The sequence below is a fragment of the Pteronotus mesoamericanus genome, unplaced genomic scaffold (genome assembly GCF_021234165.1).
Source record: "Pteronotus mesoamericanus isolate MK-2021 breed Mesoamerican mustached bat unplaced genomic scaffold, CSHL_Meso_final contig_78, whole genome shotgun sequence".
Lineage (NCBI taxonomy): Eukaryota > Metazoa > Chordata > Mammalia > Chiroptera > Mormoopidae > Pteronotus > Pteronotus mesoamericanus.
This window is the reverse complement of record NW_026555258.1, coordinates 21,772,950-21,800,111: the sequence shown is the minus strand read 5'-3', so window position 1 is coordinate 21,800,111 and position 27,162 is coordinate 21,772,950. Positions and strand designations below refer to the sequence as shown.

General features: G+C 40.7%; 1 protein-coding gene across 1 annotated transcript in view; it reads left to right on the top strand.

Moving 5' to 3' along the window:
- Window positions 1-14,810, top strand: part of RAD23B (RAD23 homolog B, nucleotide excision repair protein) — a 48,903-nt gene extending 34,093 nt beyond the window's left edge. Inside the window, exons 6-10 of the mRNA XM_054584564.1 lie at window positions 1,477-1,604; window positions 6,191-6,323; window positions 7,970-8,097; window positions 8,786-8,956; window positions 13,454-14,810. Of these exons, the coding sequence (XP_054440539.1) occupies window positions 1,477-1,604; window positions 6,191-6,323; window positions 7,970-8,097; window positions 8,786-8,956; window positions 13,454-13,567 (674 nt within the window). The 3' untranslated portion in view covers window positions 13,568-14,810. The remainder of the gene's footprint in view (window positions 1-1,476; window positions 1,605-6,190; window positions 6,324-7,969; window positions 8,098-8,785; window positions 8,957-13,453) is intronic.
- The last annotated feature ends 12,352 nt before the right edge of the window (window positions 14,811-27,162 follow it).

Sequence of the window (27,162 nt, the reverse complement as noted above, 5' to 3'; positions counted from 1 at the left end):
AGATGGCAGAGTCCTGACTTGGTAGGTTGGAGCATCGTCACATACACCAAGAAGTTGCAGGCTCAATTCCTGGTCAGGGTATATACCTAGGTTGCAGGTTTGATTCCCGGTCAGGGTGTGAATGGGAGACAATCAATCAGTGCTTCTATCTCCTCGTCCCTTCTTTTCTCTCCCTAAAATCATACTTTAAAAAAAATTTCTTTAGATGAGATTAAAAAAAAAAGAAGAAATGGAGATGGCTGATAATGGTGGGGCACATTTGAGGGGAGAATCTTCAGAGAACCAAAGTCACGTATTGGTATTGGTTTAAGATTAGTGGAATGTGAGGAAGTGGACACAGACTGCAGACATCTATGGCCGTTAATGGAAGAGAGCAGACAAATGGACCGGTTCTTGAAACAGAATTGGAATGTGGTCAAGGGCGGCATATTTTTGTTCTTAGGATGACATTTGAGGACATAGTTAACTGCTGATAGGGAAGAGTGGGAAATGGACAAAAGGAATAACTAAAAGGCCCAGTTCTTTGAGGAGACAAGAAGGAGAATGGTACCTAGAACACAAGTGGAACAAAAGATGGCTTAGGTGAGGTAAAAGTGACTTACTATGGTTGGGTCATTGTGCCAGCTTTGTATATGGTATGTGAATTTTTAACTTTATAACTTTTAACCTCCTTTCCCCCTCTGCTTTGATAAGAAAAGGTGTCAAAGGAAAAACAACTTGTTATGGCAGAGTTGATTGCTTGAAATGCTCCTCTTGTTATCAGAAGTCATTTCATCTGTCTGTTTTTCCAGGTTGCCATCCCTGACCTGCTAATTCTGTCCTATATTTGTGCTACATTTGTACCTGATATTTTTACTATACTTATTAAACATACTATATTAGTTTTCTATTGCTACTCTAATAAGTTACCGCAAACTTTGTGGTATAAACACAGATTTATTACCTTGCAATACTACAGGTTAGAAGTCTGGCACAGGACAAAAATCAAGAGACTGAATGACTGGGCTAAAATCTGGGCTGTGTTCATTCTTCTGGGTTCTTCCCAGCTTGTAGAGGCTGCCCACCCACACTCCTTGGCTCACGGCCCCTTCTCCCATCATCATCAAGCAGCCTAGCACCTTGGGCCATGCTTTTGTCCTCCCTTCTTAACATCTGTTTCACTGACCCTCTTAATTTGCTTCCCTCCTGCTTTAAAGAGCCCTTGTGATTACATGGGCCCACTCAGATAATCCAGGATAATTTCCATATTTTAGCTGATTAGCAATCTTAATTCCCTTTTGCCAGGTAACCTAATATGCTTGTAGGTTCCAGGGATGGGGGAGGGATGGTAGTTTACCTATCGTGTATATGTGTGCTTTTCATCTTTAAATTCCTAGCGCTGTACTGCCTGAAACGTTGTATACGTTCAGTAAGTATGTGGAGAATGTTTAGTCATTAAACGTTCCCTTTCTTTTCCCTGCTCCCACATTTTTCTAGTGACAGGTCAGTCTTACGAAAATATGGTAACTGAGATCATGTCAATGGGCTATGAACGAGAGCAAGTAATTGCCGCCCTGAGAGCCAGTTTCAACAACCCTGACAGAGCAGTGGAGTATCTTTTAATGGTGAGAAACATTTTACGTTCTTCATTGTACTTTAAGACCAGTATCCCAAAGAAACAAAGACTTTAAAAGAATAGTAACAATTCACAGTAGAATAATAATATATGCTAGATAATTTATGTAATGCTTTCATTTTCTTAGTATGGTAATATTTTGTGTTGATAAAATTACCTGTCTTAAAGATTTTGATACAATTTTTAGTTAACTTTATTTTTAGTTAATTAAACAGCTTTGCTAACTGAGTTGTAAAGTTGGCTGTCCTTTTGGAGTAGATCCTTCTACCCCAATAATGTCATCCTCAGACTGATAGCTTGTGTTTGGGGGTAAGGGCAGATCTATATAATTTTTTTAATGCAATCTAATATTTTAGCTTTTTTGGCTGCCAGCATAATTTTGAATATACTATTTAGAGCAAAAGTTTCAAGTTAGAAATGCAACCCAAACTTTATTTGACTTATACTCTAAATTTTTATAATTAACTGATAATTTTTTAAAATTGGGAGATTTTGCTTAAATTCAGATAATGTGGTCTGCCTAGACAAATTGATCCCACATTTTCACAAGGAATTAGGAAAAGTTTTAGATCATAGAATCTTTTAATTCATCATCCACTGTTACGTGACTATATTTAACTTAACATATGAGGTTATTTACCTGGTTCCATTGTTACTTGAATTGTAAGCTTGTATATAGTTGGTAGCACCTTAAGGGATTTTGAATAAGATACTGTTTTTTACTAGCATAAGATTTTTGAGAAATAGGTTGCTGTGGGCATGGATTAAAAACCCTTGATATCTTATGACAGTAAATGTCTGTTAGTTTTACAGATGTGGCATGGGCTAAAACAATAGCTTAGAATTTTGGAATAACATTAGATTGATATTTTTTTAGTCTTAACATTTTACTCTATATTTGTCTGGTGTTTTGAAGTATTATCATAATCTAAATTGCCCTAAATATCATCCACGATGCTAACTCATTAGGAAGTACAGTACACAGTTGAAGCGATTCCTTTGTTTCTAGGTTGTGTTCTGCATTAGAAACTCCTTTTCAGATAGTAGTTTTAGGAGTCATGACTATTCACTCAATAGTCATGAGTGAATAACTGCTCTGTTTCCACCAGTTATTTGCATATTTATTTGCATGTGAGATTCACTAAACCCATTCTTAGCATATTATTTTTAATTTTTTATTCTCACCCCAGGACATTTTTTCATTGCTTTAAGAGAGCGGAGGGAAACATGGATAGGTTGCCTTCTCGTATATGCCCTGACTGACCAGGGATTCATCCTGCGACTTTTTTGTCTTCAGCACAGTGCTCCAACCCACTGAGCCACACCAGCCAGAGCTTGAATGCTCTTTTTCATTAACCTCTTAAAGAGAATATTTAAAATGCTGGCAGTTCATTTATCAATTTGTTTGGCGTTGAGGAAACATACTGGGTTTATAAGCACTGTGGATCTCTTTGTGGTTACTGCTCCCTCCTACCCCTTCAAAACCCCACATAGTCTGTTAAAGTATTGCCTTTCCTTACATAGAAAGACTTTAATTTATTCCTGATTTGGAATTCTGCATCAGTTGAATAGAATCAGATATCTGATAGATTTGAAACTTTGAGGCATTAAAAAAATGAACTCGCTCAAAAGCATTTGTTGTTTTCAGTGCCTGAAGTGACATCTGATGCAGACAGCTGTTACCCTGCTGTTCATTACCCTTCTTTTTTTTTAAATTTATTTTTCAATTATAGTTGACATACAGTATTATTGGTTTCAGGTGTATAGCACAATGTTAGACATTTATATACCTTACAAAGGCCTTAATTATATGTTTACAGTTTTGTCTTCTGATTTACTGGGAAATGTAAACATTCACCAATTATGGTCTTTTATTCAAATGTAACATTTCCTTCTATGTTCTCCTTCCAAATTCTGTGAAGATTTCGTAAAGACATTTTTTAAAAAGTTGTATATGAGAAGTTCTGAAAATCATTTGCATCAAAATAGGGAGTTTTAAGTTACAGTAACTTCAGAAGATAAATGCTACCACCTTAGAAAAAGCATCACCTGGATAATTATTTAAGTTTCTTTTATACCTATTTTTGTAAATTTTGAATAATCAGTTTTAATTTTTAATATGTGATGCTTTCTGGATGACACCGTCTTAGAACCATGCATCAGTAGAGGTGATCCTTCTTGCTGGTCTCTGTCATCACCTGCTCTGTCTCCATTAGACCTTTTTTATCCCTGGGTTCATCTCAGAAGTGCCATGTGTGCTTGAAAATCTCTTTTCTGTATGATCTTAATGTTAGGGTAATAAATGCAATTCTTTCTAAATTATAAAATCCATTTACCATATTTTGCCGTGTATAATGTGCACCCATGTTTTTGGCCCAAGCCTTTGGGGGGGAGGGAATCTCTTGTTTTAATTTTTTAATTCCATTTTTTATTTATTTATGTTCAGACCTTGTTTTTTACATTATAAAGGAGTTTTAGCATTTATTTTTGAACATGTGGTACAAGAAATTTTAAGTAACAAATAATTGCAAAACACAAGAACAGATACAAAAATATTTCAGGTACTACCCACGTATAATGCGCATCCTTATTTTTCCCTCAAAATTTTTGGCAAGAAAGTGCGCATTATACACAGCAAAATATGATGGGCCTTAGATCTATACTGTCTGGTAAGGTAGTTATCAAGTACAAGTAGCCATTTTAATAAAAGTTAAAATTTTAGTGTCTGAGTAACATTAACCACATTTCAAGTTCTTGGTGCTACATGTGGCTAATGGGTATTTTATTGGACAGCATAGCTGTAGAATATTTCTATCATCATGGAAAATTCTATTGGACAGTGTTGGCGTTGTATTGGGTTGGCCAAAAGATTTGTTCAGTTTTTTACATCTGATAGCTCTAGTAGCACTTAGTTGTCTTTAACTTTATTCGAAACATTTTGTTAGATTGTATTGTGACAGCTGTCATATCAGCATGCATTTAAAAAAAAATACTTATCAAAATTGATGAATTTTTGGTAGCGATTTTAATATTGAAGATGGAAGAAAATAAGCAACATTTTTGGTATATTATGCTTTATTTTTTCAAGAAAGGTAAAAACGCAACTGAAACTCAAAAGATTTGCACAGTGTATGGAGAAGGTGCTGTGACTGATGGAACATGTCATAAGTGGTTTGCAAAGTTTCATGCTGTAGGTTTTTTTGTCTCGACGATGCTCCACAGTCAGGTAGACCAGTGAAGTTGATAGCGATCAAATCAAGACATTGAGAACAATCAACATTATACCATGTGGGAGATAGCCAAACATACTCAAAATATCCAAATCAAGTGTTGAAAATCGCTTGTACCAGCTTTGTTGTGTTAATTGCTTTGATGTTTTGGGTTCCACATAAGCAAGAAAACACCTTCTTGACCATGGTTGTGCATGTGATTCTCTACTTAAATGAAATGAAAATGTTCTGTTTTTTTAAAACAAATTGTGACAGGCAATGAAAAGTGGATACTTTACAAAAATGTGAAATGGAAGAGATTGTGGGGCAAACGAAGTGAACCTCCACCAACCACACCAAAGGCCAGTCTTCATCCAAAGAAGGCAATATTGTGCATATAATGGGATTGGAAGGGAGTCCTCTGTTATGAGCTCCTTCTGGAAAAACAGACAATTAATTCAAACAAATACTACCACCAATCATACCAACTGAAAGCAGCACTAGACCAAAAGTGTCCAGAATTAGTCAACAGAAAACACGTACTCTTCCATCTGGATAGCGCAAGACTGAGTGTTTTTGATGACCAGGCAAAAACTGTTTACATTTTCACTAGGCGGTTCTGGTTCATTGCCGTATTCACCAGACATTGCACCTTCGGATTTCCATTTCTTTTGGTCTTTACAGAATTCTCTTAATGGAAAAAATTCCAATTCCTGGAAAACTGAAAAAGGCACCTAGAATAATTCTTTGCTCAAAAAGATAAAAAGTGCCCTGGCTGGCGTGGCTCAGTGCATTTGAGTGCTGGCCTGCAAACTGGAGTGGGGTCGCCAGTTGGATTCCTGGTAGGGGTGCATGCCTGGGTTGCAGGCCAGGTCCCCAGTTGGGGGCGCGCAAGAGCAACCACACATCAGTGTTTCTCTCCCTCTCTTCCCCTCTCTAAAAATAGATAAATAAAATCTTTTTTTAAAAAAATATAAAAAGTTTTGGAAAGATGGAATTATGAAGTTGCCTCAAAGATGGCAGAAGGTAGTGGAATAAAACAGTGAATACATTGTTCAATCAAGTTATTGGTGAAAATGGAAAACATCTTATTTTTACTTAAAAATAGAATAAGCTTTTTGGCCATCCCAATATTATAGCAATATGGGTTCTTCTGCACTGCACTCAAGCCATTTCTAACCTAATTGAAATATATGAAGCTTTCAGATAAGGCTTGATTTTTTTACTTTTAAGTAAAGGAGACATCTGTTTAATGCTTTTGGAAATTAGACAAGGATAGTAACTGTATTAATAAACCTTTTACTCTGAATAATTTAACTAACTTTAAATGAACAGGATATTTTAAAGCTTGGAAATTGTGTTATAGGGAATTCCCGGAGACAGAGAAAGTCAAGCTGTGGTGGACCCCCCACCAGCAGCTAGTACTGGGGCTCCTCAGTCTTCAGTGGCTGCAGCTGCAGCAACTACAACAGCAACAACTACAACGACAAGTTCTGGAGGTAAAGTGGAATCTTTTGGATGGGGAGGAAATGGCCCTGAATTTGTACTGTAAAATAATTTCATTTTGAGGTGAGGTTTATTCCTCGAGCATTTGGATAACTCTCCAAGAACATTCTCTATTCATTAATGTTGGAGAAGGGTCCAGAAGAAATTCTACCAAGTAGATATAGATGATATTTTTGCTTATAATAAATATTATTGCTCCAGTTTTGGTAAAGTGCATAGTATTCTAAGGAAGAGATGCTTCCCAGATTGCATTCCATGTTACATTCTGAATCCATTTCAAATGGTTTGCTGACCTCTCTTCTCTCCTTACAAATGTCATAAAGTATGTATAATTTCAAAACCAGTAGTATCTTAGTGGTTATTATACAACCGAGGAAATAAAACCTCAAAAGGTTTAAAATCTCGTATCAAGAGGTGAAAGCAAACTTGAATTCTAGTGTCTACTGGCCAGCACTCATATTTCCATTGCCAAAAGTTTGACTACAAAGCAAAGCCTTAGGTAGGCCCAGGAATTGCTTGTGTTCTCCTTCATTCTTTCTTCTGTGTATTGATAAAGTATTCAAACGGTTATTTGAAGAGGCCATTCTTTGATGCATTTTCTAGCTCTTAATTACAGCAGTTAGTTCTGGTTGACAACAGTTTCTCAGGACTTTGTATACAGTCTCCCAGAGGACAGGCTTTTCGTTTCTTGAGATTCATCAGGGGGGTGGAAAGAAGAGGCCACAACATTGGATCAGATTGAGGGCGCTGTCCCTTTGAGCAGCACTTACGAACTTAGTTTCCGACTCCTGTTTTCTTCATCTGTAAAACTGGTGTTACATATAGAAAAATAACTATCTGTGTTATGTGGTCATTTTCATTTGAATGGTGTCTTGAATTAAAATTTAGGAAATAACATCTAAAAAATTCTCCTCCATTAGTAACCTCAAAAACAATTCTTTTGTATGCAAATTTTGATTTTTATATTGCATAACCAGACAAGCACCACCACCCCAAAAAGTCAGAAAGTCTAGATCTTATGCTTTATTTCACATTATTAAATAGTATTTATTATTATAAAGGGACCTTGGACTAAAGAGTTATAAATCAGTTTGAAATTTGATGGTAGTAATAAATCTTCTAATTGGAACTGAGTTTGTATTAATAAAACTCCATCTGGTCTGCAAACATTAACTTTTAATTATTAAATGCAGAAGTGGGTTTACAGTTGTGACTATGCAAAACAGGTTTTTTAATTTTTTTTTTTTTTTTTTTTTTTTTTTTTGAGAGAGAGATACATCAGTTTGCCATCCCACTTATTTATGCATTCATTGGTTGATTCTTGTATGTTCCCTGACCAGGGATCGAACCCGCAACATTGGTGTAGCGGGATGACACTCTAACCAACCGGGTACCTGGCCAGAGCAAATTATTCATGTATATTATTTATTGATTTGTATTTTTCCGTACAAACAACTGTAAACCTACTTTTGTCCACTCCTGTTTTGAATTTCCCAGGAATTCGAGCTCAGATTGTGTATATGAGAACTCAAATTATAAATATTTTTCTTTCCAGTGTCTGCCATCTAAATTATGTTTGAACCAGCTCTTTGTATATGTAATTGCTACTTTTGTTTAAAAACATTTATGTGTATTTTAGGACATCCCCTTGAATTTTTACGGAACCAGCCTCAGTTTCAACAGATGAGACAAATTATTCAACAGAATCCTTCTCTTCTTCCAGCATTGCTACAACAGATAGGTCGAGAAAATCCTCAGTTACTACAGGTGACTATTGAATTAGCGTTAATTTCAGAAGTAGGTTTAGAGTGTGTATCACATTTTGAAAAAGTCCATGAGTACTTCCTCTCCACCAGCATTTAAACCATTCTTCTAAGCTGCTCTTTCAGTAGAACGTGCTGTATGGATAGGTGTACTGAAAAAAGAGTTGAACATGGAGGTTGGGTTGATTTTAGTTGGTCAAATATATGAATTTGGGAACTACTTTATTAAAGAACCTGAGAAACTCGTCAGCAAAGAATCTTTGTCTCTTTTCCAGCCTTATTAGTGAAGCACCATCTCTTAGAAAATAAACTTGTAGGCTTCATTAATGCTTTGATCACAAACTATTTTAGTTTTGATCATTGTACTGCCTGCTCGTGTAGAAGATATACATAGCTTTTGTTCCTGTAGTCGTCGAGTAGTTTTTTGACATCGATTATTTTTTTGGCAGGATACATTTATGAACGAGAATTTGAATTCTCTTAATTCTTCACTGTTTATCTGACTCAAAAGAACTGAGCTGCTTTAATACTAAACAAGGAATCATATCCTTCCAAAGACTAAACTAGAATCATTCTAGAATGTTAGAGTCACGAAGTTACAGCTTCTCTCTTACTTACATTTAGAATCCTTATTTTCCTGAAGATACTTTATATCAATGTATTGTTTTTTTCTGTCCTTCCAACCACCACAGCAAATTAGCCAACATCAGGAACATTTTATTCAGATGTTAAATGAACCAGTTCAAGAAGCTGGTGGTCAAGGAGGAGGCGGCGGAGGTGGCAGTGGAGGGATTGCAGAAGCTGGAAGCGGTCATATGAACTACATTCAAGTAACGCCTCAGGAAAAAGAAGCTATAGAAAGGGTGAGTTTCTGTAAAACTAACAGCTCGGTTATTTAGTCACAGTAGTCACCCTTCCGATGCTCGGTATTGACCTGGGGCCGGTGGCTACTGCGCTGGGTGGCACTGATAGAGAGTATTTCCATCACAGGAGGTGGTTCTTTCAGAGTCAGACAGCGTTACCCTAGGGATTGCAGTAAAGACAGGCTCCTCATCTCAGCCTGCTGTCGCAGCTTGTCTTTGTGGACCCTAGGGACCAGCAGCGAATACCATTCTAGCATGAAATAGCTGTAAATATACTAAGAAACTAAAAGTTTCATTGATGTTTTAAAGTTCAGGGGGAAAAAGATCTTTAGTTGTCTGCCCAAAATAAAATTGTCCAATTTTTCTTTTATATTTCAGATTTTAACTTCATATTGTCACTGAAATGTAAAATAGATATGTATGTGAATTATATAAAAAATGAGGTACAGTAAGCATCAGACCCTGGTATCCTGATTCTCTTTCCATCCTCACTAGGTCGACCACTATGGTAACCTGGTGTTTATGATACAGTGACTACTCACTCATTCTCTAGCCCCATTGTTAACATTTATAAGTAGGGAATCATAGTACTTGCCCTGTTGTACAAAGTGTTCTGAGTTGGAAATTCAATAAAGTTCCTTTTTTACTTAATACTTAGAAAATCATCTGGGCAATAATTTGTCTTTATATATAATATAAACGTACCAAGTGTTCAAGGTTTATAAATATGTATTTCTTGAAAGATACTTTGTATCTGGCTGGTATTTCCCCCCTCAAGTAACAGAATTGAGTAAATGACACTTGCCTCAATTGTTCTATAGCTTTTTTTTTTTTTTTTTTTTTTTGAGGTTAAGGTTCAGTTTTTGATGTCTATGTTGGAGAAATTTTGTTGCTTATACTTTTAATGTCATACTGAAAAGATATTGTCTAATGCAAGGTCAAAAGATTTACTCTTGTCTTTGTCCAAAGAGTTTGTAGTGATTATTACATTTAAGTTTGTGATCCATTTTAAGTTACTTTTTGTTTATGATGTCGAGTTACACTGCTTTGTACCTGGCTGTCCACCTGCCCCAGCGCCATTTATTGAAAATACTACTCTTTCCCCACTAAGTTGTCTTGACATTCTTATTAATTCAATTGACCATAAGTGTGAAGGGTTTATTTTTGGACTCTCAATTCTGTTTCATTAATTTGTATGTTTATTCTATTCCAGAACTTCAGTCTTGATTACTCTGGCTTTGTAGTGAGTTTTGAAATCAGGAAGTATGAGTGCTTCAATTTTGTGCTTCTTTCCTAAGATTGTTTTTGCTCTTCTGGATCCCTTGCATTTTCATACCGATTTTAGGTTCAACTTGTCTGATTTCTGTCCCTGTACCCTCTCCAAATGGGTGGGATTAGGATATTGTGTTTTTCTGTAGATCAGTGTGGAGAGTATTGCCATGTTAGAAGTATTAGGTCTTACCAAGCCATGAACATGGGACTTATTAGACAAGTCATGAACAAGTCATTTATTATTAGACTTTCTATAATTTCTTTCAGAAATATGCTTACTCTTCAGTTTGTACTTCCCTGTGTTAAATTTATTCCTCAGTATTTTCATTGTTTTTGATGTTGTTATAAATGAAAGTGTTTTCTTAATTTCACTTTTGGATTGTTCATTGTTATGTGGAAAAACAATTTATTTCATATATTAATCTTCTGAACTCATGTATCAATTCTGATCATTTGTGTGCATTGCTTAGAATTTAATATATGCAAGATATCATTTGCAACTAGACATAGCTTTACAGTTCTAATTTGGATGCCATTATTTATTGTTTTATGTAGCTAATTGCTTTATCTAGAGCCTCCTATCTATTGATCAATAGAAGTGATGAGAGCCAATGTGCTTGTCTTATTTCGGATCTTAGGGGAAAATATTTCAGTCTTTCCTTATTAGTAGGATGTTAGCTGTGAGTTTTACTAAATTCCTTTTATCAGGGTAGAGAGAGTTCTTCTATTCCTAGTTTGATGAGTGTTTTTATAACAAAAAAGTGTTGTTGGATTTTGTCAGATGCTCTTTCTTTGTTTAAGGTGGTCATGTAGTGTTCCTTTTCCTGTTAATATGCTTTATTATGTTAATTGATTTTTGTATGTTGGACCAACCTTATATTTCTAGGATAAATCCCACTCGGTCATGGTATATATCTTTTTTTAATGTTCCTGAATTTGGTCTGTTAGTATTTTATTGAGGATTTCTGCATCTATCTTCATAAGAAATGCTGGTCTATAGTGGTATCTATGTCTGGTTTTGGTATCATTGTAATAATACTGGCCTCACAGAATGAGTTGGGAAATGTTCCTTTATCCTCTGTTTAGAAGAGTTTATGAAAAAATAGGTGGTAATTTTTCTTTAAACAAGTGGTAGAATTCACCAGTGAAGTTCTCTGGGCCTGAGTTTTCTTTGGAAAACTCTCTGATTACTCATTCAGTCTCTTTATTTGTTATAGGCCTATTCAGATTTCCTGTTTGTTCTTGAGTCAGTTTTGGTGGGGTGTTTTTTTTTCCCCCTAGAAATTTGTCTACTTGGTCTGCGTTTCCTAATTTGTTCATAATATTTCCTTTTTAATAGTTTTTATTTCTGTAAAAATAGTAATATTTTCATATTTATTCCTGATTTTAGTAATTTTAATCCTCAGATTTCTTTTTTTCTATCACTTTAGCTGAAGTTTTGTCAATGTTGTTAATCTAAAGGGAAAAAAAACACTAACTTTTGGTTTTGATTCTGTTATTTTTCTAGCTTCCATTTTATTTATTTTCTGATTTTTACTGTTTTCCTTCTCTGCTTGCTTCTTAATTACTTTTTCCTATTTTTTAGTTTCTTTAGGTGGAAGCTTAGATTATTGATTTGAGACCTTTTTTAATGTAGACATTTCTGGCTGTAACCTTCCGTGTAAGCTCAGCTGCAGCATTATCCCATAAGTTTTAGTGCTTGGAGGTTTTTTGTTTTGTTTTGTTTGCATTGTGGTTTTGTTTGAATTTCCACGTATTTACGAGTTTCTCAGATTGTATTATTTATTGATTCTAAGTTCATTCCATTGTGGTCAGATAACACATTTTGTTTAAGTTTAGTTCTTTTAAATTCATTGAGGTTTGTTTTATGGCCTAACGTGGTCTTTACCGAGAATGTTCTATGTATATACTTGAGAAGGACGCATAATCTTCTGTTGTTAAGTGTTCTGTAAATATCTGTTAAGTCTAGTTGGTTTATTGTGTTGTTTTCTCTTCTTCCCTTTCCGGTCTTCTGCCTAGTTGGTGTATCCATTATTTAACATGGGGGATATTGAAGTCTCCAACTATTATTGTTGAATTGTCTCTTTCTCCCTTCAGTTCTGTCAGTTTTTGTTTCATGAATTTTGGGACCCTGTTATATATGTTTATAATGAAGCCTTTTTGATATTTTATCATCATAAAATGTCCTTTGTTATTAGTAACAATTTTTATGTTAAAGTCTGTTTTGTCTGATATTAATGTAGCCACTCCAGCTCTCTTTTTGTAACTGTTTGCATGGTATATATCTCTTTCCATCCTTTTACTTTCAGCATATTTGTGTCTTTGAATCTAAAGTGTGTGTCTTGTAGAAGCATATAGTTGGATCGTGCCCTATCTACCTTTTCCTTCAGCTAGCCCAGCTTTAATCTGGACAAGACCTAGGTAACAAAATTGTTTTTTAGTTTCTTCTCCTTTCATGGATGAATAATCATGCTGAATTGGGACTTGTGCCCAGTTTTTTTAAGGCTAGTGAGAAAGTTGAGGAGGGGGTTCATAAATAACATTCAGCTGTCAAATATATAGGTTCTAGTGAATTAGATCCTCAAACTTAGTATTTAAAGTCTGTTAAAGCAGTGATTGTTGAGTCACGTGATTTAATAGACTAGGAAAATGAAAGTGACTATAAAAATTAGGCAGATAGAAATAGAACACCCTATGTCTTGGTCTCAGGAGTATCATGTAATGTCACTAATAATTGATCACTCATTTTTTTAGTATGGAGTATTTCATAAAGCAAAGAGATTGAAAATGATATTTGACCCTAATGAAAAATACGACTTTCATTACAAACCTAAGGTAGTTAAACTGATCTCCAGCTGTTCTTGTCCATATCTTCAGCCCTCATATACTAAAAGCCATTTAATTTACAAATTTTGCAGGGTCATTCATTTTTAAACCGCCATAGTAAGTAACTAATTTTTAGTGTTAGTGCCAATTGATGTTAGCAAAATATCTGTTAGTTGAATAGCTTTAAGTAGGAACAGAGAATTGTGTAGGTGGTTGCTAAAGGAAAGGGTCTAGGTTCCATGTGGCTCCTTGGGTTGGACAGTGACTCCATATTCAGATAGTGATGGGTTCGTGTAGAATCCTCAAGAGCTTGTTTGTGTCTTCTATAGTAAGTTTTCGAGTGATGATCAGTCAGTAGTGTTATGCTAGAATAATAATGTTTTCTTTCTTTTCTTCCAGTTAAAGGCATTAGGATTTCCTGAAGGACTTGTGATACAAGCATATTTTGCTTGTGAGAAGAATGAGAACTTGGCTGCCAATTTTCTTCTACAGCAAAACTTTGATGAAGATTGAAAGGGACTTTTTTTTAAAATCTCACACTTCACACCAGTGCATTACACTAACTTTGTTCACTGGATTGTCTGGGATGACTTGGGCTCATATCCACAATACTTGGTATAAGGTAGTAGATTGTTGGGGGTGGGGAGGGAGGGATCTAGGATATAGGGCAGGGATAAATACAGTGCATGTCTGCTTTAATTAGCAGATGCTGCAGATCCACACAGTATGTAAAATAGACAACCAAAAACCAGCTTTTGCAGGTCTTTATATCTTGTATAAAACAGTAGGTAACTTCCTAGGTTTCACTCTTTTTAGTGTAATAGATCCAGAAATTTAGTGTAATGCCCTGCTTAATATTTCTTTGACTTAATGTTGGTTTCAGAAAGAATCTCTGCTACCTAGAATCTACAGTCTCTTATTTCATGGCAACACTGGATAATGGCTTTATGAAATTGAAAAAAAAATTGGAACATCTATAAACAAATGCCAAATTATTGATGGGTATTGTTGCTGCTTCAAATAAGTATAAAATTAATGTCAAGAAAGCCCATTCTTTCATGTTAAATACTTGGGATGGGGGAGGGAAGAAGGGGAACCTTTTCTTAAAACGAAAATAATTACTGCTATTTTCAAATCTCTTGATCATTGAATGTGAGACCCTTCTAACATGATTTGAGAAGCTCTACAAGTATAGGCAGAGTTATTTTCCTGTTTACATTTTTTGGTTTGTTTTGGGGGGAAATTGGTAGGTGTCTAATTACTGTTTACTTCCTTGTTATATTGCAGTAAAAGTTTTAAAACCACCATTGCATGTTTGCTTTTGATGTATCCCTTTGTGAAATGAGCACTTTGGGGCCAATGGAGCAATGCAGCATTCACTCTCCCTCTCTCCCCTTTCCTCAGCAGAAACGTGTTTGTCAGCAAGTTGTGAGTTCAAACTGCTGCCTTTTTTAAACCCGACAAAATGCTGATTCAGTTTAAAATTAATGCAGATGTTTCAAAACTGGGTTTCTGATATTTGTAAATGTTTTCCTTTATTAGATGAGATATATGGCCATTAAAGTCATTAGGATTATATTGCTTTCAAAAAGAGAAGGTGGACAGAACTATAATCCTGCATCTTTCATTGCATTGGAAAGACTGATGAAATCACTTGGAAGGGTTGGGAGATGTGGCTGGAAAAGTACTTTGGAAAATATACAATCAAGATACCTTGTGGCATATTAAAAGAAAAATCTTAATAGCAGTGTTGGCTTTTATTTGGATTTTTTCATCTTAAATTTTTTCTTTGTAATCTCCCTCATTGGCATTGTTACTTGACCATAAAGAGGGGACAGGTGTCTACTTGTTCAGTTTTTCAAATATAAACAAGACTAAAGAAATTTTTTTCCTACCATCTGATACTGAGTTAAGATGATGAATTTGCACAGATTTCTCCCTGCATAGTCTTGCAATAATCCTTAGTGCACCATTTGGTGATAACGTTCATGCTTTTCCATCATGCACTCGTAACCTATCTCTTTTGAAAATGAATGAAGTCCATGATCCCCCCCCAATAATGTTAATCAGTTAGTTAATTTTCATGTGATTTTCATGTGTTTATTCCTTAAACCAACAGGCCTTTGGACTTTGTATTACCTGTACGTTTTATAATGAATCATGCAGAATATCTTAGAATAAAATGAGGATTTGTAAATATGTTCATCTTTCAAGGCAGAGGAGTTGGGGAAAGGGTGGCATTTCCAGTCAAATTACAGAATGCTTTCATTTTATGACCCTTTATCTGCTACCTAATTGTTCGGAGAAAGAGAAAACTGGAAATGGGGAGGTGAGGGAGACAGCAGCTTCTTCTATACTCTGGAAACTGATAGCAGAAGTGGGTGGCATGGAGCTTCTCTCCTTGGACAGCAAAACTACAAATAGTGGGATTAATTAATACCAGAGGACAGTTTGGGCCAAGTTAGACCATTCTTTACAATACCTTGTTTATCTGCCTAAAGAACCAGACAAGACTATAAAAGAAATGGCTTTTTTGTGACGTTTGCTGTTGTCTTTTAATTTACAGTTTTGGTAAATCTCTTAATGCAGGTGACTTTTGACTTTGGAATTTTGCATTTGAAGTACTACATCATGTATTCTTTGAAGTGTTTTTTTTGTTTGTTTAGTTGCTCTATGGAAAAATATGAGGAAGCTTGTTTATATTCGTTAAAATATTATTGCCAGCTTCAAGTCAACTGTGTCTTCACATTGTATAAAAACACTTAAGTATTCCATCAGATAATTTTTTTCTTGTACAAGATGGCTAGGATTCTAAAGAATTAATTAGGAACTCTTTTTCAGTGCATCCAACATTGCATTTCTCCTTTTTTTAAGTGATTTTGCCATGTAGGATCTTAGAATGTAAGTTGACGATGCCTCTATCACTGATCCCTCTGTTTTCTTTAGTGAATGGAGAAGGTAGCATGTAGGAGGCCAGGCACTGCGTCAGTTTTACTGGCTCTCTTGTTTTCTCAACAAAAGCGTCCAAACAAATGGGATACCTGATGGAATGTAAATCAAGTTTCATGAGGGCTTTTAGAGATGTCGGGATCCCCACTTTTCCCATACTTCATGTCTTAACAGCAGCCAGCCTAAGACTGCTACAAAATACTCGGCCAATCGGCAGCAATTTCAGAGAGTAAGGACTTCCTGACCAAGCCTGCGTTAGGTGAGTTGCCCTACTGCAAGGCTCACTTGCCCTTTGAGTGGATCTCCACTGTCTGTTTTGTTTCACTTCATCCTTCTAGACCAGGGGGTGGCAAACTACAGCCCCATGAGCTGAACCTGGCTCACCACTAAGAATGTAAGGTCTTTACATTTAAGTTTTGTAAAATTATGATAGGTGAAAATCATTCAAATTTCAGTGTTCATGAATAGTCTTTACGAAACACAAACATGCTCATTTGTTTACATGTTACCAATATGAGTTCTGTGCTGTGGAAGTTAGATGTTGACTAGTTACAACAGAGACTAAGGCCGGCAAAGCCTAAATAACTGTTGTCTGGCCCTTTACGGAAGAAATGTGCCAACCCTGTTTTAAACGGCAGCCAGCCTGTCATGTCGAATTATATGATGCTTTTTATTCCTTTTTGGTGTTCTTGGCCTCCTGACTTCAGGTTTTAGCTTCAGTGTGGTTAGTTGCTGTCACAGTTCCTTCCAGAGGAGTGATACCACTCCTACATCTGCACGGACAAAGGAAGGAGCATTGTGTGTCTGGTGTGTTGGCCTGGCATGTACGTCGTGTCTTGAAATGATTCTTTGCTGTTGCCACACTATTTCATGCTCTTAAAGGAAGAAAATGAAATTAGCCCTAAGCGCAATGTCTGAAGCACCTGGCATAGTGATGAATCAATCAGAACAAAAGTTAGATGAATCCTTGGGCCTTGGGATCTGAGGCAGCTGAACAGCTGGAAAAAGTGGGTGGAACCCTAGAGGGAGCAGTGTAGCGGCTGGGCCTGTTTGGGTGGCAGACCACTTTCCAAAATTGCCTGTGGGTAGTGAGGACGGGCAGTGGCAAGGAGGCAGGGGGGAAGGCCTGGACTCTCTAAAGGCTTGGATTTGCTAGGGAAAAGATAACACTGCAATAAGGTTTCGGAAACCACAGGGACAGTGGTAGTGACAGGTTGAAAAAGCCCTTCCCTGGCATTTTAAGGTTAGATTTGGGGAACTGGCTTCTCAAAGTAGGGTTTCCACTGTGGAGAGGAGTCCGGGCGCACCAGAGAAATCCAGGGATGACAGAAGTTCCTATGTGCGGTGCTGCAGGTGGGAAAACGAGTGGGAGCTTGGTCTCTGCCAATGAGCTTGCAGTACTGTTGAGTAGTAATGGATCCATTAATGTAAAAAAGTGTAACTTGTCTTCCAGGAGCACAGGTGAGAGAATAGTCTCCGAGACTTCTGCCTCATGTCTCACTCAGTTTTCTATTGTTGTAGGCCCTCCTGATCCTCCTGTCCGCCTGGCTCAGTGAGTTACGGGTGTTTAGAAGTAACAGCCCTCTGTAGTTCATGAGATGGTCTTGAGGGCACCTGGGGAACCTGGCCTCGGCCCTACCCCAAGCAGCCTTGTCCCAGCACCCCTCCGCCCCCGTTCCCCCCGGCCTTGTTTTGTACAAGTGTTATGTTTGCTGTGATGAAAATGTTGGGAAGCTCTATGCTGCACCTGTAGTAGCTTTCTAGATGGGCCTCCTACCTGTTAAAGGCCTCCACACTAAGCATGTTTCAACCATGGCTGATCTCTGCCTATAGAATAGCCACCTGAAGGCTCAGAGAATGTTTGGTATGGATCTTGGGTTTGGTCATCGACAGCTTCTTCCTCTATAACACAATTTAAAATTGTTTCACAGTATGCATAAAGCGTTTGGCTGTAAATTACAGGAGCCAGTCTGGGTTTTATTTGCCTGCAGTGGCAGGTTAGAACACTTAATAAATTACTTCAGAATTGATTTGTTAAAAATTGGGTAAGAAAGGGTGGGGCTGGTGGGGATATATGCCTTAGAACAGTTTGGGATTAGGGTTTTTGTTCATAGAACCCTGGAGTGATTTTTGTAACTTTCTTGCATTTTAGTCTTAGTTTAGCCTTTTTTGTTTTGGTGGTGGTCTCAGATTTCTTTTTGATCGCCCTGGCCAGGTTGCTCAGTCGAGTTGGAGAGTCATCCCCTGCACCAAAAGGGTGCGAATTTGCTTCCTGGTCAGGGCACATACCTAACTTGTAGGTTCAGTCCCCAGTTAGGGTATGTACAGGAGGCAATAGACTGACGTTTTGCTCTCATTGATGTTTCTCCCTTTCTTTCTCTCTCTATCCCACCCTTCCTTCTCCTCTAAAATCAATAAACATATCCTTAGGGGAGGATTTAAAGATATACACACATGTTTCTTTTTGGTCAGTTAGGCCTGCTTCTGCTTGTTTGATAGCATTTTGACTAATTTCTATATTGTCTTCAGTGCTAAGGAAATTATATAAAGAATAAACATTTTAGTATTTTTTTTGAAAGTTAAATGTTTTAACAAATGTATTACTACTTAAGATAACAAGACAGCTGTCTTACACACTGTCCCTCAGCTTGTTTGGTTCTTTCCCTCATGACTCAAGTTAGACGTTTTGGGGAGAATTACCTCAGAAGTGCTGCTGTGCGCTCTCGCTGCGTCCCGAGCCGGTTTGTGCCATTGCGCATTCACTCTGGTCATCTGGGGAAGGTGGAGTCTGCCAGGCCCCTCTGCTGGACAGTTACTCTGTCTCTTTATATTTAATAAATATGGGGAGATACTTGTATAGCATATCTATCTTAATTCTCATCAAAATCCTGCCCCTTAGTTTCACTATCCACTACTATTTCTTGCCTGAATTATTACTAAGATGGTTGCCAAGTGGGAATTTTCAGATTACATAATTTCTACATTTATTAGCTCATGGTCTCCTGTATTCTGGCATTCTCTCTCCCCACTTACTCTTTGCTTCTCTGTGGATTCAGATCCCTCTTTTATTCGGTGATGTATAGTCCAGTAGTGCTGCTGTTCTGATGCCCAGGATAATGCATGCATTCTTAAAGTTGGCTTCTGTGTTGGGCATGCCCTTAACACCCATGAGAACTTCCTTATTTTCTGACACAATAGTATTTTCCAGGCTCTTATACTTCCTGTGCCCCATCCCTGGGATTCACCATTTCTTCAAGGAGCTCTGGTTCCCTTGCATGGAAATTATGTTTAGGAACCAAACCTCGGTGATAGGCGTGCCCATTGCTGCTGGAGTCTCCCTGCTCCCGAGCCATCTGTCTAGGCTCTTGGGAAATAACACCCATGTACACACATTCACATCTGTGTTTCTGTATCTATATAGATAATTGAAAACTGTGGTTCACACAGGTACTTTGAATTATAACCCAACACCACAGGATACCTTTGAGCTTCTCCCTTTCCATATTTCAGCTTCTTAGACAGTGAGAAGCTTGGTTCCCATAATGCTCAATATATTTTCTTATTTGTCCCCTCCTCTGTGTAACCAGCCTCAGTCACTCAGCTGCCTTTCCTTGTGTGAGTGCTGATTGCTCCCCTGCTTGGCCACTTTCTTGGCAAAGCTGGAGCATTAATATTTTAAATGTTACTTTTTACTGGATTTACATGGAGGTGGAAATGTGTTTAGATCATTTCTTCTGAATTTAGCACTTGAATAACTACCTCTGTACATGAGAGCAAAAGGCCTTACTTTATTGCTCTGGTTGCTGTGCCGCCAGGCCAGTCTCTAGATGCCCTGGAAGCGCGGCACATGGGGTTAAAATGCTGGCTGAGTGTTCCCAGTTTCCTCCTCCGGGGTGGTGGTGCTGGTGGTGGTGGTGCAGGAGGCTGCAGGAGGGGCGCACTCCACGCGCGGGCTGGCCGCTGTGGTCCATCCCCACCCCGCGCCCGAACCCTCCACTGCTGCTTCCCTGGTTCATAGTGTACAGTCAGCACGTAATGAGCAATCACCCAGGGCTGGGCACGTGGTTTGGAACTGTTCCCACCTTTATCTTGTTAATTCCTCTGTGTCCAAAACCTTCCTGTGACCCCCTTTTTCCTCTGATTTGGGCCAGAGGCCTCCGTTTTCTCAGCCGCTTGTAAATAGTTACTGGAGAAGTGAAAGCCCTCACACTAAGGTAGTGAATGAAAGAACATCTGGTGCGCTCTTCCAGGTCAACGGCAGTGCCTTTCATCTCTGTACAGAACCTAGTGACAGGCTAGACCACAGACGCCCAGTCAGTATTGCGTGGATAAATAGGCAAAGAACAAATGGTTGGGACTTTCACTGTATTTTAGGGGGCTCTCTAGGCTTCATACCTTTTTCTGCCACACCTTCCATTTTAAGAAGCTCAGTGACAACGTACAGTATCCCAAAGGCTGCTTTGGTTTTCTTTCCTCAGCCTAGGGACCTTGGCACCAGATTCTGAGGGATTTGACACGTAACGGTGAGCTGGCTATGGCTGCTCAGACAGACAGTGGGATTCTGTTGACCAGTACGAGATGGGTCTACACCTGAGACTCGATGAAGAGCAGACCAACAGCTGCACTTCCAGGTGTCCCATGCTGAGGCCACGTCAGAGGGACTTGGGCTCAGTCCAGCCTGGGTTCTTCACACTCCACACCAACTGTGACTTCGGCTCTGTTGCTCCACTTCTGTGTCCTGGTTTTCTCGGTAAAATAGAGCCTGCCTCACAGACTGCCAGTGGAGGTCAGGTGACAATGGATTGGGGAGCATCTTTACAAGGCCAGCTTTGTTGTGGCTGCTGACTGCTGACCTTGAAGTCTGGAAGAGGCCCTCTGTCCTCCAAGGATAAGAAGGTTGCCACTCGAGGACTGAGTGGGGCTGAGGACGCTTGTTGGATTTCTGGACGCCTTTGTCCCTGCTTCACTGTTAACATCTCCACACTCCCAAGAGATTGGTGGGCTTCCCACGCAGCTGGGTAGCACGGCTCAAATATTTGACATCGTCAGCAAAGAAAATTTTAATTTTTTTTTTTTTTTTTTTTTTTTTTTTTTTTAATGAACTGTTTCTGAGCAAGGCTGAATTTTCTCCTGTCAGTTTCTAGGCCAGGGAATTGGCAGCTACATCTCAGGTCCAGATCAAATTTGGCAGGGAACCCAGCAGACCTGCCTGAAAAAATGGCCACTGTTCTTTCACCCATCCCACGGGGCTGTCTTCTCGATGTTTTCTTTTGATTTTTTTCTGACAGTCTTTCCGATCTGCCAGAGGCACAGGAACTTGGGTTTGGAAGGGGCTTGTGGGTGCCATTCAGTGATCAGGCACAGTGCCTCTTTCATGCCCGATCCTCTAGCCTCCGCTTGAATGTGGCACTCGTACTGCTGCCAGCTCAGACGACTTCTATTTCAAACACTCCAGTGATTGTCCAACTCCCCTCCCCCCACTGCCTCTCCATAGGCCACCCTCAGACCTTAATTCATTTACGGGGCGGGGTGGGGGGGGTCACTTGAAGCTAATGTCTCAACCTTTCAAGTCTAAGAGCAATTGTATCTCCCCCTGACCGCCTCCCACCCTCTGGACAAGTCTTCTTAATGCTGAGAAAAATCCCTCACTTGGAACGAATTATGTCGAGTCCCTTCCCATTGTGATGAACGTAACTTCAGGGAGGGTCTGAGTAGTATGAAGTATACTACTCGGAGCACTGTAGTTCTCACCTCTCTTGTTCTGTGCACGCTACCTCTACTGATGCAGCCTAAATTTGAGCCTGCTGGCTTGACAGGCACGTTACCCAGTGTCCTCCAATGGAGCAGCTGTGCCAATACATCAGAGTTTCAAGGTGTCCGTGCATGTGGAGTCCACATCTGGTCCGTGTTACAGAAGCAAAAGCAGCCCACCTACCGCAGACTTGAAGCTCTCCACTAGCTATGAACTAGCGCTGTTGTTACAAAGTCCTGTTCTGGCCTGAGAGAAGGAAGCTAACCTTTACAAGTTGCAGGTCTCACCCTGTTAAATGCTAGCATTATTGCCATCTTGAGGTGGATTAACGGGTCGATAAGGCCAAAGTTAAACAGCTACTAAGTGTCAGCCAGGCCCCAAAGACACCTGGGTGACACTCGTCATCCATACGTCTTCACTTCCCCTGAGTGAAGTCTTTTTTCCTACCTTTGATTTTTTTTTTTTTTTTTAAACTCCTCGCTGTTTTGACAGGTTATTTGTTCCTCTGGTGATCTGCCCGGCTGTTGATAGACCAGCATTTCTTACAATGTGACTTGAGGTCTATCCGCTTGGAGGCTGGGAGGTTCTATAAGGTCAGAACTATTTTTCTAGCACTGTAACTGCTCTCACAGGTATAGTGGAGTTTCCCAGAAGCTACATGATGTGAAACCACAGCAGGTGGAACGAAGGAGCAGATGTGAGAATCCAACTGTCTTCTCTTAAGCCAGACAACAAAGATATTTGCAAGAATCAAACACTTTCTTAGAAATAATTTTTCATTATTTTTTAAAAATTAATTTTACCTTAAGTAAATTAGTATTGATAGATTTCTCAATTTTAACTTCTAATTAACTGTTGATAGACCCAACTCACATGAATAACAGCTCTGGTTTCTCGATTTTTAAGAGATGACATCCCAAGACCAGAAAGTTTGGGAATGGCTGTGTTAGCTGATGGTTTTGCCACTTTAGATTTGTTACGTGTCCTGTCTGCTGCAGACACGGTTGGAATGTCAGGAACCTGGAACTTGTTGGATGCCCCTCTGCCATACTGCCCATAATGAATGGAATTCCCACTTTCAGGATAGCAAGACTCCAACCTTCTCCGCTTGGCCTTCGAAACCCTTTACAGACTTGCTCCAACCTATGCCTTCAGCCTGTGTCCCCCTCTGCCCAGCACAGATAAAAACTCACCACCCAAGCTTTTCCCCACCTCAACACGCTTACATGTGCTAGTCACTCGGCCTAGAAATTCTCCCATGTTCCTCTCTGCTTATCAAACCTCCTCCTCAGCCTTTAAAACCCATGTCAGTGTTAGGTGCTCTGTGAAAGTTTTCCTGCCCAAGCCAGCAGAAGACTACTCCCTTGTTCTTTGGAGGTGTGATGCAGGAACTCTGCATATCTGACCGTGATTGTTGATTTGCACATTTGTATTATGGGCGCATCGAAGTCAAAAGCAAAGCTTGCCATAATATCAGCAGTATGAGCTCAGCACCCGTGGCTAACGGGAACTAGAAGGAATTGTGCTGTGACATGCTGGCTACAGGGTTGGGGTGGAGGGAGGGTTGGTCTGACATTGCAGAGGGAAAGCAAAATGAGAAGCCCTAGTGAAAAACAGGGAAATGCCGGCTCCTGACAGAACAGGCTGGACAGGGGGAGGGAGAATGCTCTCTGCCGTGCCCTGGCACGCCCCCTTGTGGTGAGGGACAGCCGTGTTTCAGGTGGGAGCAGAAAGTGGGGAAGAGCCAGGCAGGTGAGGAGGAACCAGCATCTCTGGTATATGGAAGAGTTGAAGCCATCTGTGGGGGATCAGTCCAGGGGAGGAAAGGAAGATGCTGGTCTTAAAAACCCAGCTCACACTGGCCCAGACTCTTGCCCAAGCTGTGCTGGCGAAAGGATATTCATTGAGCCCTAATGCAAAGCTCAGCACTAGGCACCTACTTGGGCCTACAGAGAAAATTATTCATAGGGCAGGGCCCCAGGTGGCCAAAAGGCTCACCATTTGGGAAGAGGGCTTGGGCAAGTTCTCAGGGACAAAGAGGGCTGTTGATACCTGCACATGGAATGGCCAACTTCGGAATTCCAAAGGAAGTTAGAATGGGGGAGGGCACCCTCCCTAAGGCTATCCGCGGGCTGCTGGGGTCTGGGATTGAGCAGGGAAGGAGGTGTGGGTGCTGGAGAGGAGGAGACTTCGGGTGGGAAGAGGCCCCCATCCCTGCAAGAGCTGACTTATGTTTTAAAGATTTCACCTTTAGGGAGGGAGGGAGGAAGGAAGAGAGACATCAACCTTTCACTTTGTAGGATGATGCCCAACCAACTAAGGCACACCGGTCAGGGCAAGAGCTGACCCTTGATTGGCCTTGCTTCTCAGCTGGAGATGGTAGCAACCCTTCCGAGACTTCGATGCAGAGAGCCGGTTTCTTGGGGTCAGGTGTCTGTCATTGCTGCTCTGTCTGGGACATCTATTCTGGGCTGACTCCTCCAATGACAGACCACCAGTGGGTTGACTAGTATTTTCATGTGTTAAGATTGTGCTACTGAGTCATTCATTCATTCATTCGTGTGGTATTGGTTGAGCACTAAGAACCAGACTGCGTACTAGAGGACACAAAGAGCCCAAACCCTGCCCTGGATTGTCCTGCAACAGAGCTTTGCCGCACCGCACCGTAACAAGTACACTGGCAGATGCATAGTCAGCACAAAGATGGGGCTTATGGAGGAGCTGGCAAGAAATCAAGGAAGGCTTCCTGGAGCTGCTGTGAAGGTTTGGAAGGAGTGCACACGGCCGGAGGAATGGAAAGAAAGGCGTTTCGGGCTGAAGGAATAGCTTATGCAATGGCACGGGTGCAAGAACGAACCAGGCCGCGTGGGAGTGATGAGACTGCTAGTGTGGCTCAGGCACTGGTCTAGGAAGTGGGAGGTGATGTGAGGACAAGTTGATAAGGCGCTCAAATGCCATTTTTGGAGACACGAGTGTAAAGTCAGCGGATGGCCAAATGTGTTCTGTGGACAGGCCCAAGGCCTACTTAAGTTTGTAAGTAGTGAGTACCTGCTGCATGCCAGGCACAAGGAGGAGGCTGAACAGGCCACCTGCCTTTGAAGCTGCAGTTTTTAAATGTTTTACATTTGAGGCTTCTGCATATTCTACTACAGGAAAAAAGGTTATTGGCAGGAAAAAAGTCTGCAGCATATTGCTTCATTGGGGAGTCACTGCAGGTTTTGTTTTGCTTGGTGGGTCGGGGGCGGGGCAGCTGGAGTTTATTTTGTTTTCAGCAGGGGAGACAGATGTGGTCAGATCTGTTTTCAAAAAGATAAAGATAATTATGTGGTGGCTTCTCAGCCCTTCCTTGCAGCCACAGCACAGGAAGCAGGAAGTCCACTGAAGTGGGGCGGGGTTCTCTGGGCTTTGAGCTCAGGACTGGTTCTCTGGGCCCTGCAGGATGCTCCCACGAGAAGACAGTAGTGGCAGATAATGTGGCTTCTCCCTCTGGTTTCAGGAGCCAAAAGGACATGTCAGTTCCTTCTGGGAAGGAACTGGACCTCCTTTGAGGCTAAGAGCACAAAGCCAATGCAAGCAAAATACCATCCCAACCCCTTTCCTTCCCGGGAAAGAGACCACATGGAGGACAGCCTGAGTGGGAAGAGCCCCATCTTTGAAATCATTCAGATGTGGGTTCTAATCCTAGTTTGGCCACTTATTAGTCACATGATTTTGGACAGCTCACTCATTTCCCTGACCTGAGTGCCCTCATCTGTAATGATGATAATTATTATTTACAGCTACCTCACTTACCAGTTAAGACACATCACAAAGCCAGAGCCCGTGAAGACACACAGGATGAAGCAGACAAATGGAAGAAAGCAGAAGACCCTGAAACAGAGCTAGGAATAGCTGAGAGCTTGCTATGTGAGAGACACGGCATCAAGAATCAGTGGACAAAGGATGGGCTATTTAGCAAATGGTGTTGGGGACACTGGCTTCTACCTGGACAGAAATAAAGTGTGTGTGTGTGTGTGTGTGTGTGTGTGTGTGTGTGTGTGTGTGTGTCTGCAGTTATCTTTGGTTGATTAAAGACCTAACTATGGAAGCTGAAACTATAAAAACTAATGAAGGACTTTATAGACCTGGCTGAGCAGGAGAGCCCATCATGCACCAAAAGGTTCAGCACAAGGAGCCCAAGAGCCAGGACGTCTGCCGCAGGCCGTCAGTCAAGCTGTGCAGGTTTCAGCCAGTTTGTGCTGCAGAGGTTGTTCATAGTCCCTTTCCCGGGTGATCCACAAGATGAAGCTGCGTGTCTAGGAAGACAAATCAGCTGTGTTGTAGGGATGATATGTGTGTCCAGGAGGTGCCCAACCTGAAGGTACACCTACTGTGCAGGAGCAGCTACGTCTGGAGCCCCATCCTAAAGGCCAGGGGCAAAATCCTCTCCTTCAACCAGCTGTCACTGGACTCCTCCCAGGACTAGGGCACTGACCTGCTCTCTGGGCCTCAGAAGGGCCGAGGGCTGTACAGGCATTTTGGCAAGGTCGTGGCTACCCTGCACAGCCACGCCAAACCCTATGTGCCTGCCAAAGGCCACACGTTCGGACGCCCCAGAGGCCAACAGGCCAAGCTTGGCTACCAAAACTAACCCAGATCCTGCCTTGTTAAAAAAAATTTTGGATTCTGGGAAGGAAAAAAAAAAAAAGAAGAAAAGGAATATAAGCATTATTCAACCTCAGGGAAAGTAAGGATTTTTTAAAGAGGATCCCAAATGGAGAAGAGGGGGCACAGGTGGGCCCCAAAGGGCACGTGCTGCCTTTCCGGAAGAGGCCTGTGTACTGTTGTGGGGGCGGGGAGGGCTGGACCATGCCACTGCCTGAAAGGTTCAGAGGAGCCTGGGCAAACACTCAGAGGCAGGGATCCCAGGGCCTTTACCTTGGCCTGGGGGGTGGGGGTGTGCCCTGGTTGGGCAGTTAAGCTCAGTCACTGAATTATTACACCTCGGGCCTGTCCTGGGTTCACTTCCCCTTCCTCCGTAGAAGATGGACGTTCCATATGCAATTAAAAAGGCCCCATGGTTTCCATTCCTGGCTTTCCATTACCTGTTTCTACTACTAGGCTTTAGCTAGCTGTTCATCCTCTCTGTGGGGCTGTGGGTAGTGCTTACCTCTGGCCTTCTAGCACAATGACCTCTTTAGAGCTACCTCGGTCTCCATTGCCGGCTAGCACACTCCACCCCGGGTGCACCACTCCGTTCCCCACCGTGCAAGTTTCAACCACGGGAAGCCACCTTGGGCTGGGGCCTGCCTGTGCTTCACCCACCTCCAGGGACGAGGGCCCCCTTGCCACTGAGAGGGGAGTAACCAGCTCTGAGCCCCATCTGGCCACCTGCTTTCCTGGACCATCCCAGGACCAGCTGCCACAG